The 13,502-nt window shown below is 39.3% G+C and overlaps 1 protein-coding gene across 15 annotated transcripts in view; it reads right to left on the bottom strand.

Moving 5' to 3' along the window:
• The window catches only part of PHLDB1 (pleckstrin homology like domain family B member 1), a 180,905-nt gene that overhangs the window by 38,921 nt on the left and 128,482 nt on the right, over window positions 1-13,502 (bottom strand). For 14 of the 15 annotated variants that reach the window (XM_089678601.1, XM_089678602.1, XM_089678594.1 and 11 more), the window contains 2 exons: window positions 5,497-5,640; window positions 5,166-5,303 (listed from right to left, as the gene is read on the bottom strand). In XM_089678601.1, coding sequence (XP_089534727.1) covers window positions 5,166-5,303; window positions 5,497-5,640 — 282 coding nt within the window. The remainder of the gene's footprint in view (window positions 1-5,165; window positions 5,304-5,496; window positions 5,641-13,502) is intronic. The other variant, XM_089678595.1, reaches the window with a different exon arrangement.

Here is a 13,502-nt window from a genome sequence, read left to right as displayed (position 1 = left end):
TATGTATGCAGCCACTGCATATGTGAACCAGAAAAACAGTTCACAAACCTAATTTAACAACCATGTTTCTGAAGAACCTAATGCTGTGACTGGGTAGTGACAATAATAATGTAGTAATTGAGAGTAATGTACAGCACAAACGTCCGTTACAGTTTTGGGAATACAGCAGTGCATAGAGTCACAAGGTCTCTGACAGGGAAGTTTAAAAGCTACTTTAGACTCATGCATTGCAGTAATACAGACAATTTACTGTGTTTCATTGCCACAGTCAGCACTTATAGTGATGTGTTCTGTGTCATTTATTCAGAACAGTAGGTACATACATTAGAACCCACATGGCAGTGCACCATAACACACATGCCATGAGTTGTAGTGGGCCACACTGAAAAAACTTCTAATGGTCAACATGCAAAATATCACACGTTAACGTGTATTCAGTAGCAGACCACATAGCACTGAAGAGGTCCTTTAAGCTGAGCACCAGACATGTTATTAAAACAACAAATATGACAGCTCTAGTGCAAGACCAATACTAGACCAAGGAGATTATTTGTTTTCCTCCAAGCCTAACCCAGTAAAACAAAAATATGTGATTATTTCTTATCACATACGATAAAGCTTAGTGAATCGGTTGTTTTAATTGGTAAGGCCAGATCACAAATTTGTGACATCAGACTGTAAGTCCCTAGAGGGAATGATGTCAGTGGCTCAATGTTCTCTAAAGCTCTGTGGAAAAAGTATCTGCACTATGGTATTAAAATGGGAAAATAAGCAGAGAAGAGGAAAAACATTTTTTCCACATTAATAATGCCAGACATTTTTGCTTCACTGCTGAATCAAACATTAATCCCACACTACTGGGTAACATAATAGCCCAACTCCAGCCAAAATTTATGTTCTGTCCCTGTGACAGCAAGGCAAAAAAAAAGAGAAGTAAGTTTGGCTAAAGTTGCACTTTATGTTGCTCACATATGTTACAATCTGATTGTATAATCTCCTTCAGAGATGCCAGCAACTAGTGCAAGGACCTACCTGACTGAATATAATTTGAAAGGAATGCTAAAGTAGGCCACTAACACTACATAGTGGTAAGTAAACCCAAAGTAGATTGTACAGATATTGAATAATCAGACTGAAAATGTGTCCAGAGTCTGATTTCTGAGCACTAAACACCTTTGCTGGAATCAAAGTTGCATTATCCTACATAAGTAAACTTTATGTCAGAAAAGAGAATTTATAAAGAGAACTAGATCTAGATGTAATAAATATGAAATAACACAATCCTGCTCCTTCCTTTACTTAAAGTACCACTATCAAAACATTACAGCATGTGGTTAATACTTGTAATTATATTGTAAAAATTGTTGCCTCCCATAGGACTTTATATGGCAAATAAACAAAATATATAAAACAGAGTGGGGTTGACTTACTAAAATTGGAGGGTACACAGTCTGGTGCAGCTCTTCATTGAATTCAATCAGCTTCCAAAAATTTTTTTGTCAAAGCTTAAATGAAGAAGCTGAAGTTAGAAGCTGATTGGCTACAATGTACAGCTGCACTAGATTTTGCCCTCTCCAGTTTTAGAAAATCAGCCCCACTGTATTTTATTGTTTTCAATTTAAAATAAATTTACATGAAATTCATAATCTTTTCAGGGCAATACATCTTTCATCACAAACTCAAAAAACCTGGAGGTGCTGCCAAATAACACTATAAATAAATAAATAAATAAACAAATAGACGGCAGGGGCTGCTGCAAACACCAACATATATCCTCACATGATAGATATCAAACAATAAAAATTATAAAGTGTAGAACTGCCCCAGTGTAAAAATACTAGAACCAATAAATAAATACATAAACTCAGCCCAACTAACATACAATATATATGATAGTGAAAAAGTGCAATATAAAATGAAAAACAAAAGTAAATAAAATGAATCAATAAATAAGACTATATAAATAAATAGATGAATATACAACGAATTAAAATATAACAAATCCCCCATCACAACTCCAGCATATAAATAAATCTAATATGATAAACGTGGTACTGAGTGCATAAAGCACTCTAGTAAACACCTGACAGCACCAGTAACCCACAAAATTGCTAACGTGCAATAAAATAGCAATAGAGTAAATAATCCAATGATTGCAAGTGAATAGATCGATAAATAACTAAAAGTGATCCATAATGCACAAGGTAAAAAGTCCAAAAAAAGGCCACAGCAATCCTCTGTGTTCTACACTCTGCTTGGTCCAGTGAACACCAGTGATTCAAATCCAATCGGTGCACCTCCACCACATAAAATGCGTCCTCACCTTAATAACTGAGCTATATAAAAGAGGTCAACACGTGTTCACAATTTGAATGACCAGCTTGTCAGGATAACCCACTAGGTGAAGCAATATACCATAGCAATCTGAATGGTCAGGATATAGAGCGATATACGTCCCCTTTAAATCTTCCACTGTCCCGGTATTCATTATATCTTCTTCTATTTATTTATCTAGTCACTATTTATTGAATATTGCACTGTTTTCACCATTATATATTCATCTAATTATTGATCTAGTCATTTTTTTATTGATTCATTTTATTTACTTTTGTTTTTGATTTTATATTGCACTTTTTTCACTATTATATACATTGTATGTTAGTTGTGCTGAGTTTATGTATTTGTTTAATTATTGTTTCTAGTATTTTTACACTTTATAATTTTTAATACATCTTTCATATAGTTGCAATAGCCATACACAGCTGGCGTGGATTAATTACATGCATATTACAATGCACCCAATACAAGAACTTCTTGACTGGGTATTCTCCAGCCAATAAAAATCCAATGTGTTTCAATCTGTTCCTTTTGCCAATCTTCTTCAGGGAAGGGTTTGCCAATCTATTAGATGTGTTCCAGCAATATTCCTCAAGGGCGAACTCTTTAGAGGAATTGCTGGAGGACATGCTCATCGGTGGCAATTGACTGCAGGGATTTTGGAATCTATTTGATGTTGCTCAGATGGCTGTTTCCTGGACCAACTTGGGGCATATCTGTGGTCCCCTGTTTGCACACACACTGTCCCTGATGGCTGCTAAAGGTCCAGAGGCCTGGAGTTGAGGCATCCTGTTTTTAAAGCTTTTTGGCTGATTTTTTTGTTGTAACACATCTAATATATTGGCAAACCTCTCCCTGAAGAGTTATCAAAATGAACAAATTGAAATGCATTGGATTTTTGTGGCTGGAGAATACCCTGTGAAGAAATTCTTGTATTATGTGCATTGTTCATTCATGTAATTAATCCCCGCCAGCTCTGAATGGATATTGCAACTATATGAAAGATGCAAAACTAAGATTGCGGTTTTTATGTAAATGTATTTTAAACTCTATACAGTAAAATATACAGTTTTATATAGTTTGCCATGTAAAGTCCCATAGGAGGCAACAACTGGTAAAATATGTACAGTATATATAGGCATGTTGGCAATAGATAGCCTCATACAGTTTCCAGTCTCTATTTACTATACTTGTATTTATAGTAGTCAGTATAAAATGTTTTTATTCATATTTTTTCCACATGCAGATCATGCTGCTTAGCAAAAGTTATACTGACAAAGAGTTGGGACAAACCATAACGCTGTCAGGAGTGCTTATATAAATTACCTTATATTCACATAGTTTTAAAGCAATATTTTTCTTTTTTTCGTCTCCATACTTACCTGCTCTGTGCAATAGTTTTGCACAGAGTAGCCCCAATCCTCCTCTTCTGGAGTCTCTTGCAGGAATTGTGGGCTCCACCCCCCTGGCAAGTATGCTCATAGTAAGCTGCTAGCTCTAGGGACACTCATGCAGGCTCGTTCCCAAGCCCTGTTCTGTGTGTCCATAAGACAAACAGAATGGGTCTTGGACCGCACACACCCATTCACCCCCCCAATCACTGGCTCTGATTGACAGCAGCAGGAGTCAATGGCTCCTGCTGCTGTATCTGAGCCAATGGGGAGTGAGTGAGCCGAGAGAGTAAAAGTTAAAAAAAAACTTCTGCCATTACAACTACTTTAAGTCTTCTTTTTTAAGAAAACCTCTTTCTGCTAATAATCAAGTCCTCCTGGCAGTGTTATGGTTTGTCTAAACCCCCGTCATTGTCACTTTACCAGATGTTGGTCTGCATGTAAGAAAAAAAGCAAGTCATATATACACAGTATCATTACAAGAAGGGACCATATACAATTATCAGAGTATTTTTCTTGATAGTGGTTCTTATGTGATAGGTGGTAAGTAAAAACTGATATTGGCAGATACAGGGACTGAAATAAATTATATTACACCAGCATATGACATAAACCTTAAAAAAGTTTTGTAAACATAAATAAATCAATCAAAGTCAACATAAGGGACAGTCCTTACAATCAATGTGAAGTTTCCCTTGGGCTACTGGCTGTCTTTTTAGAGGAGATCCTCTGTCCTCTGCAGGAGTTAATAGTGCTGAGGGACCTGTCACAGGCACTCATTTAGAATGCCTGCCCTTTCTGCCCCCTCCTCCATTCATAGAAGCAGTACTATAGCTTCTATCAATGAAAATCGCTCTATGAATGGAGGAACCAAAACAAGTCATCTGCCTATCTCCATTAATAGATCACTTTTCATTCATGGAAGCTATAGTACAGCTTCTATGATTGGAGGAGGGGGGGGCAGAAAAGGTGGGCATAGTCAGTGCTCTTGATAGTGCCTAACAGGTCCCTGAGCTCTATAGACCCTTGCAGCATCAGAAGATTACAACGGCAGGGAATCAGAGGACAGAGAATGTCAAATAAAATGTTAGCAAGCAGCACAAAGGACACTTCTCGTTTAAAGAGGGAACTGTAGTGCTATCACTATTTGGCAGTCTCACAAACTACAAGTATTAAAAGAGAACAGCTGCTTGCAGGCCTCTCTGGCACTGAATTAATAAAATAGGGGTTCAGATACACAAGTAATCAGTTGAGGAGAACCATAAAAAAAATCTTATGAAAAAAAAATAAAGCAACGTTCTACCTTTCTGTGTGGTTTTTGGAATTGTAAGAGAACAATAAGGAGCTTGGAAAGAGTGAAGACAGAAGGACAGAACACAAGGGAGAGAGAATATTCCCCAAACATGGGGCACAATAACCTTACAACATGTTTAATACCTTCTCTTTCTCCTTCTGAATATCATTTTCCAGAACGTTAAGATTGTCTTGTAGTTGCTGAACTATTCTCTGTTCTTGCTGCAACTGGGAAAGCTCAGCCTCCCTTTCTCCCTGAAGTAAAGCACGCTCCATCTCTGCCTGCATAGTGGAAGAAAGGACAAGCAACAGATGTGTCTAGTATTTCCTCAAAATGAAAACTATTTTCCCTCAACTTAAGAAATCAGATTATTGCCATACAAATAACAGGTCAGAACAGTTCATGCAATATTATACTGTCTAATTTTTCCCCAGTGCACAAAATTTCTTGGCCCCTATCTGGATGTTTTCCAACCTCTCGAGCACTTTCTTGCAATTGTCTTTCAAGATCTGTCACTCTGTTTTTCAGCTGTTCCACACGATTGATTGCTGTTCTCCGCTGTTCCTCCACTGTACGCAGGTCAGAGTTTACATCTCCGGTGGATGCAGAATCTTCCTGCTAAAAAGACATAACTGACATCAATGACATGATACACAAAAGGGACAGTCCTACAAAATCATTCAATATTTTATTTGTGCAGTAAAAAAAAAAAAGTATGTTGACGGGTCTGACAATCAATAAAACACATTTCACCATCCCGTATCTAAGGTTATTCTGGTTATGTCAATTACAAGCAGGGCCTTGGTCATTCAATAGTTCTGCCACACACTGGGCTATCAGTTTAAAAAAAAAACTCATCCAGCAACCCATCCAGGCTTAGTACATTTGTAGATTCCAGCTATAGATGCCACTAGAAGGTCAAATGAGGTCAAAAACCTCAAAGAAGGTCAAAACAACTTTGTAGGATGCAGCGCACCACCTCTTTACTATTTAAAACCAAGGTAGAAACTCTCCTTCACAGTGATTTACAATACACGACTCATAAAACTCATCCTGATCCATCAGGCAATTACCTTATAATTAAAACCATACCACTGATATCAATGAGACATAGTGGTTAAAAGAACACAAACGTACTCCCAATCTGAAATCTGTGTGAGTGAGTGGCTCCTAAGTAGACAGTGTGCGTTTGGGGCCATGAATCCACATGGATGTCAGATTGGAAGCAACATCTGTGTCCATGCAGATGCTGAGTCCCAATGGGACTGCCTGTATAGGGATGCCGGGAACACCTGTGCAACCCTGTGCATGTAAATATAGCCCTTCATGGGTGTATGCTTTAGTACACACTTCCTGTCAAAGAGTGACAATGAGGTTCACACCTAGAACATAAGTGTATTACTGGCAGGATCACAAGATAAAAATAAAGGGAAATAAGACTGAGAAAAAAAAACAAATGTAGCCATCACATTTAAGGACTGGTAAGTTGCAAAATATTCCATATTCTTTCTAGGGTTTGGATACTAACCCATACTCAAAAAGTCAAATAATTTTGACCTTTAAATTACTCAATAAATTGTGTTTCTTCAATTGTTTGTGCTCTTTGAAGGAATTCTATTCAGAGAATACTTGAATGTAATGCGCTCTCTGATTGGACGAGGTGGAGAGGCGAGACAGTAACATCCTGCACTCCACATTATCCAGTCAGCACATCTAAAGACTAGTAAGCTATAATATATTTAGAAGCTTTTCTTTAGGTTTAGATACACTTCAACTGTACTAAACATATTCAAGGTCATGTTGTAACTAATTTGTAATAGAGTTAATCACCACACCAAGATGCCAGAAGGGATTTCTGGGTAATACTGTAAATCATAAACTAAATCATTAAATTACACCCCATCTACACACATCCCTCAATTCACTGCTATCTAAAACAAAGTCACATTCACATTCAGATCACATGGTATTCCTCGCCTAACCTCATAAAAATGTAGAAAATCTCAGCTCATACAGTGTAGTTTATTGAATTTAGAATTCAAGCTTCAGAATAATAGTTAATCGCCTGACTGAGACACAAATATGCATTGTTCCTGGTAGCTCAGCCTTCCACGACATGAGAATGGCAAAGGGGACAATAATGTTTCCTTTATATCAAATCAGAGAAGACTGAGCATAATGTGCTGATTATTAGTGCGACTGCAGGGAAACACAGAATAAAGACGACCACATTTAGGTACTGTGGCCTTTTTTTTTTAACTTTAGACCTTATACTTAAGATATATCTTGGTCTATAGCCAATAGATCAGATGAACAGAAGAAACGTAAAGCTATTCACTTAGTTTTTATAGTGATTCACTAAATCCAAGTTATATTCATGAGTATATTTTTAAAATACATGTGTGTACTTGATGCGATTTTATTTCTATATGGTATGTGTATATAAAGACACTTAAAAGTACTTAGATAAACAAAACAAAAAACATACAGGAAATGTAATTATATTTTGGCCATGCCAAGGCTTGGCTAGCTTAAATTCAGATGTGAAGATTACACTCTAAAGAAAACCACCATAGCCTAATATATCTGTCCATATCCAATGTAGCCTGTGCACTAATTATAATATCCATGAGCATACATTTGGCGTATTCGTGCAGCACTTCTGCGTGATCGTATTTGCATAGAGGATGGTATATCAGGCCTTGTGTGTTTGAAGGAGAAAATTCTCCAAAACTGTTACCTAAAGTGCAGAGGAATTGGAACACCTGTCAGTTTTTATTGCTGTCTGTGCCCCTGTTAGGATGATTCACCCACTGGATGTGTCCTTTTTACCACTTAAAATGAAAGGAAACAGTAATAAAGGAGAAAGTTTTCAATGGGGACACTAGTTCTGGTGACCCTGGTGAAATATCCCCAATGGGACACAGATGTAAAAAAAAATGACATGGGTTATAACCTTCCCTATCCAAAAGTAACAAAAAAGTTTTGCCTTTAGTTATGTTTTCAGAAAGTAATGGATAGGCAAGCCAATCTATTCAATAAAATTCATCTTGTTCCAGAGGCATACTTGTGCTAATATCGAAACCCTCTCACGACTGAACTCCAGAAAAAAAAAATCAATGATAAAAGCCATCGCCATTTCTATATTGCTGAATAAACATGGTAGAATTCCTGCACTTGTCGCTGTACATCCCTACAATAAATAGCCAGGTTGTTGAGCACTGAACAGTATTATATCCCAATGCTTCTGTATCAGGGCATTTTAGCAATATAGGTAATATGCCAAATTTTCATACAAAACTAATCAGAATTAACGCAATCTACTTTTTTCTCACTTTACTGGTCCACTATGGGTTTAACAATCCACTGCTGAACACATTAAAATGTGCATTTCTGGACTGAATAATATAATCCCCATAACAAGCAGAGATATTTGTGCAACTGTTTATTAAGCGTACACACACTAGCACTTTATTAGGTACACCTTGCTAATACCGGGTTGAACCCTCTTTTGCCTTTAGAACAGCCCTAATCCTTTATGGCATCGATTCAACAAGATGTCAACAAGGTGTTGGAAACATTCCTCAGAGATTTTGGTCCATATGGACATGATAGCATCACGCAGTTGCTGAAGATTTGTCAGCTGTACATCCATGATGCGAATCTTCCATTCCACCACATCCCAAAGGTGCTCTCTTGGATTAAGATCTGGAAACTGTGGAGGCCATTGGAGTACCATGAATTCATTGTCATGTTCAAGGAATCAGTTTGCGATGATTTGAGCTTTGTGACATGGTGCATTATCCTGCTGGAAGTAGCCATCAAAAGATGGGTACACTGGCACCCGGTGTGGTCTTCTGCTGCTGTAGCCCATCTGCTTCATGGTTTGATGTGTTGTGTGTTCAGAGATGGTATTCTGCATACTTTGGTTATAACGAGTGGTTATTTGAGTTACCGTTACCTTTCTGATTCATCCTGAATCAGTCTGCCCATTCTCTTCTGACCTCTGACATCAACAAGGCATTTTTGTCCACAGAAATGCCGCTCACTGGATGACTTCTATTTTTGCCTAGAGATGGTTGTGCGTGAAAATCCCAGCAGATCAGTTCTTAAAATACTCAGACCAGCCCATCAGGAATTAGTAACCATGCCACGTTCAAAGTCACTTAAATCCCCTTTCTTCCCCATTCTGATGCTCTGTTTGAACTTTAGCAAGTTATCTTCACCACATCTAGATGCCTAAATGTATTGAGTTGCTGTCATGTGATTGGCAGATTAACAATTTGTGTTATAAAGTGGCCAGTGAGTGTATATTTTCAGTAAAAAACACACTGAACATAAATATAGTGCACACAAATACAATATAATCACCTGGCAAATACAACCCCAATTCCAAAAAAAAGTTGGGACGCTGTGTACAATCTACATAAAAACAGAATGCAATGATCTGCAAATCTCAAACCCATATTTTATTCAAAATAGAACACATGTCAAATGTTTAAACATTAACCATTTTAAGAGAAAAAATAAGGTAATTTTGAAATTGATGGCAGCAACACGTCTCAAAAAAGTTGAGACAGGGCAACAAAAAGCTGGCAAAGCACAGTAAGGCTAGGTTCACATCTGTGCGGGTGGTGCTGGTGCGGATCCGCATGAAAATCCGTGCAGCCACACCACCCGCACAGGGAAATGCGGACCTGTGGGCAGGTGCCATTAGTTCTAATGGCACGCCGCCCGCACTGGAAAATACAACCGTACTGGGAACTGAGGTTCCTGTGCAGGCTGTGTTTTCGGAAGAAGTGCAGGGACTTCTTCCCTGTGTGTCATAGAGCACGAGAGTCCATTCAAATGAATGGGCTCTCGTGCCCACGCCAAACGCGGCCCGCACGGCCGCATATGTGTGAACCAGGGCTAAGTGGTACTAACAAGGTAGAGCTGGAATAACATTTTGCTACTAATTAGGTTATTTGGCAACAGGACAGTAACACAGTTGGGTATAAAAAGAGCATTTTAGAGAGTCAGTGTCTCAGAAGTAAAGATGGGTAGAGGCTCACCAATGTGTGAAAAGCTGCATCTAGAAATTGTCGAACAATTTCAGAATAATGTTCAATATAAAATTGCAAAGTCTTTAAATATATCATCATCTACAGTACAAAATAACCTCAAAAGATTCTGAGAATCTGACGAAATCTCTGTGCACAAGGGGCAAAACTAAAACATAATATTGGATGTCAATGATATTCAGGCCTTCAGACAACACTGCATTAAAAACAAACAGCAAAGAAGAATCCACACCTGAACATGATCCATAAACGCCACTGTCTTCTCTGAGCCGAAGCTCATTTAAAATGGTCTGTTGCAAAGTGGTAAACTGTTCTGTGGTCAGATGAATTGAAATTTGACATTCTTTTTGGCAACCGTGGGCTCCGCATCCTCCTGACTAAGGAGAAAAGGGACCATCCAGCTTGTTATCAGTGATCAGTTCAAAAGCCTGTCTCTCTTATGATATGGGGGTGCATTAGTGCATATGGGCTTGCATATCTGGAATTGCACCATTAATGCTGAAAGATTATCCAAGTTTTAGAGCAGCATATGCTCCCATCCAGGGGACATCTTTTTCAGGGAAGGCCTTGCATATTTCAGCAGAACAATGCTAAATCGTATACTGCGTCTATGACAACCGCATGGCTTCATAATAGAGGATTCCAGGTGCTCAACTGGCCTGCCTACAGGCCATATCTTTCACGAATTGAAAATATTTGGTACGTCTTGAAATAAAAAATATGACAAAGAATACCCAGGAGTGCTAAGTAGTTAGAATCCTATATCAGGCAAGAATGGGGCAACATTCCTCTCCTAAAACTCCAGCAACTGGTCTCAGTTCCCAGACATTTACAATGTTGTCAAAAGATGACGGGACACTGTAGTAAACATGGCCCTGTGCTAACTTTTTTGAGACATGCTGCTGCCATCAATTTCAAAATAAATAGTAAAGGTATGTGAGCGCACTAAGATGGGGGAAAAAAAGCAGTTATGCACAAAGGTAACCAAGATAAAACCTCAATCAAACATCACCATTTTTGAATCAATTTCAAAATGACCTTATTTTTTTCCTTAAAATGGTACATTTTCTCAGTTTAAGCATTTGATATGTTTTCTACTGCGAATACAATATGGGTGTATGAGATTTGCAAATGACTGCATTCTGTTTTTATGTAGATTTTATACAGCATCCCAACTTTATTGGAATCGGGGTTCAATGTTAGGCCTGAAAATAGTGTGCACCAGCAAAATGGTGGCTATCATACGCAACATTTTAAATAGGTAACCGTTGAAAACCTCTATAGCTCATCAAATTAGAGTTAAAGTGATTGTAAAGTCTGAAGGTTGTTTACCTTCATGCACTTTCTGCATGAAGGTAAAGAACCTTCTGTTTGCAGCAGCTCCCCCAATCCAGCGATGTGAATAAACGCCTTGGCTGTCCCTGGTCTCTGCCTCCTCATTGGCTCAAACAGCAAGCGGGAGCCATTGGCTCCCGCTGCTGTCCATCACAGCCAGCCAGCCAAAGAGGAGAGAGAGGGGACAGGGCCAAGCTGCAGCTTTGTGTGTGAATGGATACACGGAGCAGCGGGTGCCCCCATAGAAAGCTGCTTGCTGTGGGGGCACCCAACAGACAGGAAGGGCCAGGACAGCCTGCGGGAGACCTAAGAAGAAGAGGATCCATGCTAATCTGTGCAAAAACCACTGGATACAGTAGTTAAGTATAGACATGTTTGTTATTTTACAAAAAAAAAAAATGAACCTTTGGAATGGCTTTAAGTGTAAATGATGGCTGTAGAATTAGTTCTCTCCCTTTGGTGAGCACAGTAATACCTGACATGTGTTGCGCAACTGCCATACTCATATCTGCATGCATCCTAATTTTTTTAGGATGTATTTTATTTTTTTTAGGAATTTTAATGTATTTTACTTCACAGGATTGCTATTACAAGGAGGCTGACAAGTCCCCTATGTGATATTATTGTGCAGGTGACAGGTCCTCTTTATGGAAACATCAGGGATCTTATAGATCCCTAATATCTCCCCTACACTTTGCCCTAACAGATTAAGTATAGAAAGTAGATTAAGTATAGAAAGTGCTCGATCTGTTGCCTTCTGGGTACAGCCTATTTGTCAAGGTCCTACCTTTTCTCAGAGGTTATGTTACTCCATGTGCTGGCATCCATCTTGGATTTATGCTGAGCATGGTGGGAAGCTTTTATGCCTTCAGGTCTCTGAGGTCCATCCCCCAGAGGGGTGTGGCTGAGTACATATAAGCCTGTGATCCGCACATGCTCTTTGCACTTGTGTCTTGTGTCTTTGTCTTGCTACAGCTCTGTGTATACGCTCGTGACTCTTCTGGTATTTGACTCGGCTTGTGACTAGACCATTCTCTGTGTTTTCCTTCGATCTGAACCCGGCCCGTGACCTGTGATTCTCTGTCTACTGTTCTGTACTGTTTTGTCCCGTTGTTGTTGACCCAGCTTGCCTGACTACGCTATTGTCATTCTCACCAGCTACACGCCATTGGCGGCGGCCATTACCGCAGCCGGGGTGTCTCGGGGGCCGCGACCTGGTTCCTGGCTGCGTCAAGTCCATCCCCACCATCAGGGGCCCTGGTGAAGGGCAGCCTGGGACTTAGACTCCGCGCCCTGAGGGACTTCGGTCTGTTGGTGGTGGTTGTCGTCAGCCAGTGCGTTACCCTGCCACTAGGCCTACCTGTCCGTTCCACAGCCCTGCCCTGACACTATTGTGTTCTGACAATGGTGCACTCAGAGCTCACAGCAGAATGCTTCTGAGTTCATTGCAGGTGGAGCAGGACAGCTTGAGAACCAACGGACGTTGGGAGGGATGTGGGGCTGCCACTTCTGCTGGCTGGAGAGTGTGAGCTTGTTTTAACCCTTTCAATACCAGCACATGTGGTACACATCATAAGCAGTAAAGGATTAAAGGAAATCTGTCATGAAAAAACATTGGAGGCTGCCATTACTGTCTATGACCCGAAATTATGTAGAGGTAAGGAACTCTCACACTTTTTTGTCATTCATTTAACAGTACACTTCATCTGGGTCTCAGGCTCAAAAGTACTGAATTCAAATAGAGGTAGATGCAAGGCACTGGATCGAACAGTTTAGGTAGAAGGTGAGATATTAGTTAAAGCTGGACAGTCTAGGTTCTAGTCTACTCTTCCATATAGAGGACCCAGACCTCTGTATCAACTATAACTGTGTTTGGTGGATGGGTATGGGATGGAGGTCATAATGCAGGCCTTTTATAACAAATTATATACATCTAAAAAAGTTACTTGGAGTCTTACTGTCTTCATTCCTAAAATGTTAACCAGTTCTTATAACTGACACAGGACAACAAGGAACTGAAAACAGTCACTAATGAAATAGCTACATGCACATCCTATTATTATTATAATTCTAATTTGAAAA

The sequence above is a fragment of the Staurois parvus genome, unplaced genomic scaffold (assembly GCF_062004578.1).
Source record: "Staurois parvus isolate SC_StPar_1 unplaced genomic scaffold, SC_StPar_1.0 ptg000207l, whole genome shotgun sequence".
Classification (NCBI taxonomy): Eukaryota; Metazoa; Chordata; class Amphibia; order Anura; family Ranidae; genus Staurois; species Staurois parvus.
The sequence above is the reverse complement of the archived record's forward strand: the minus strand, read 5'-3'. Positions and strand labels throughout refer to the sequence as shown.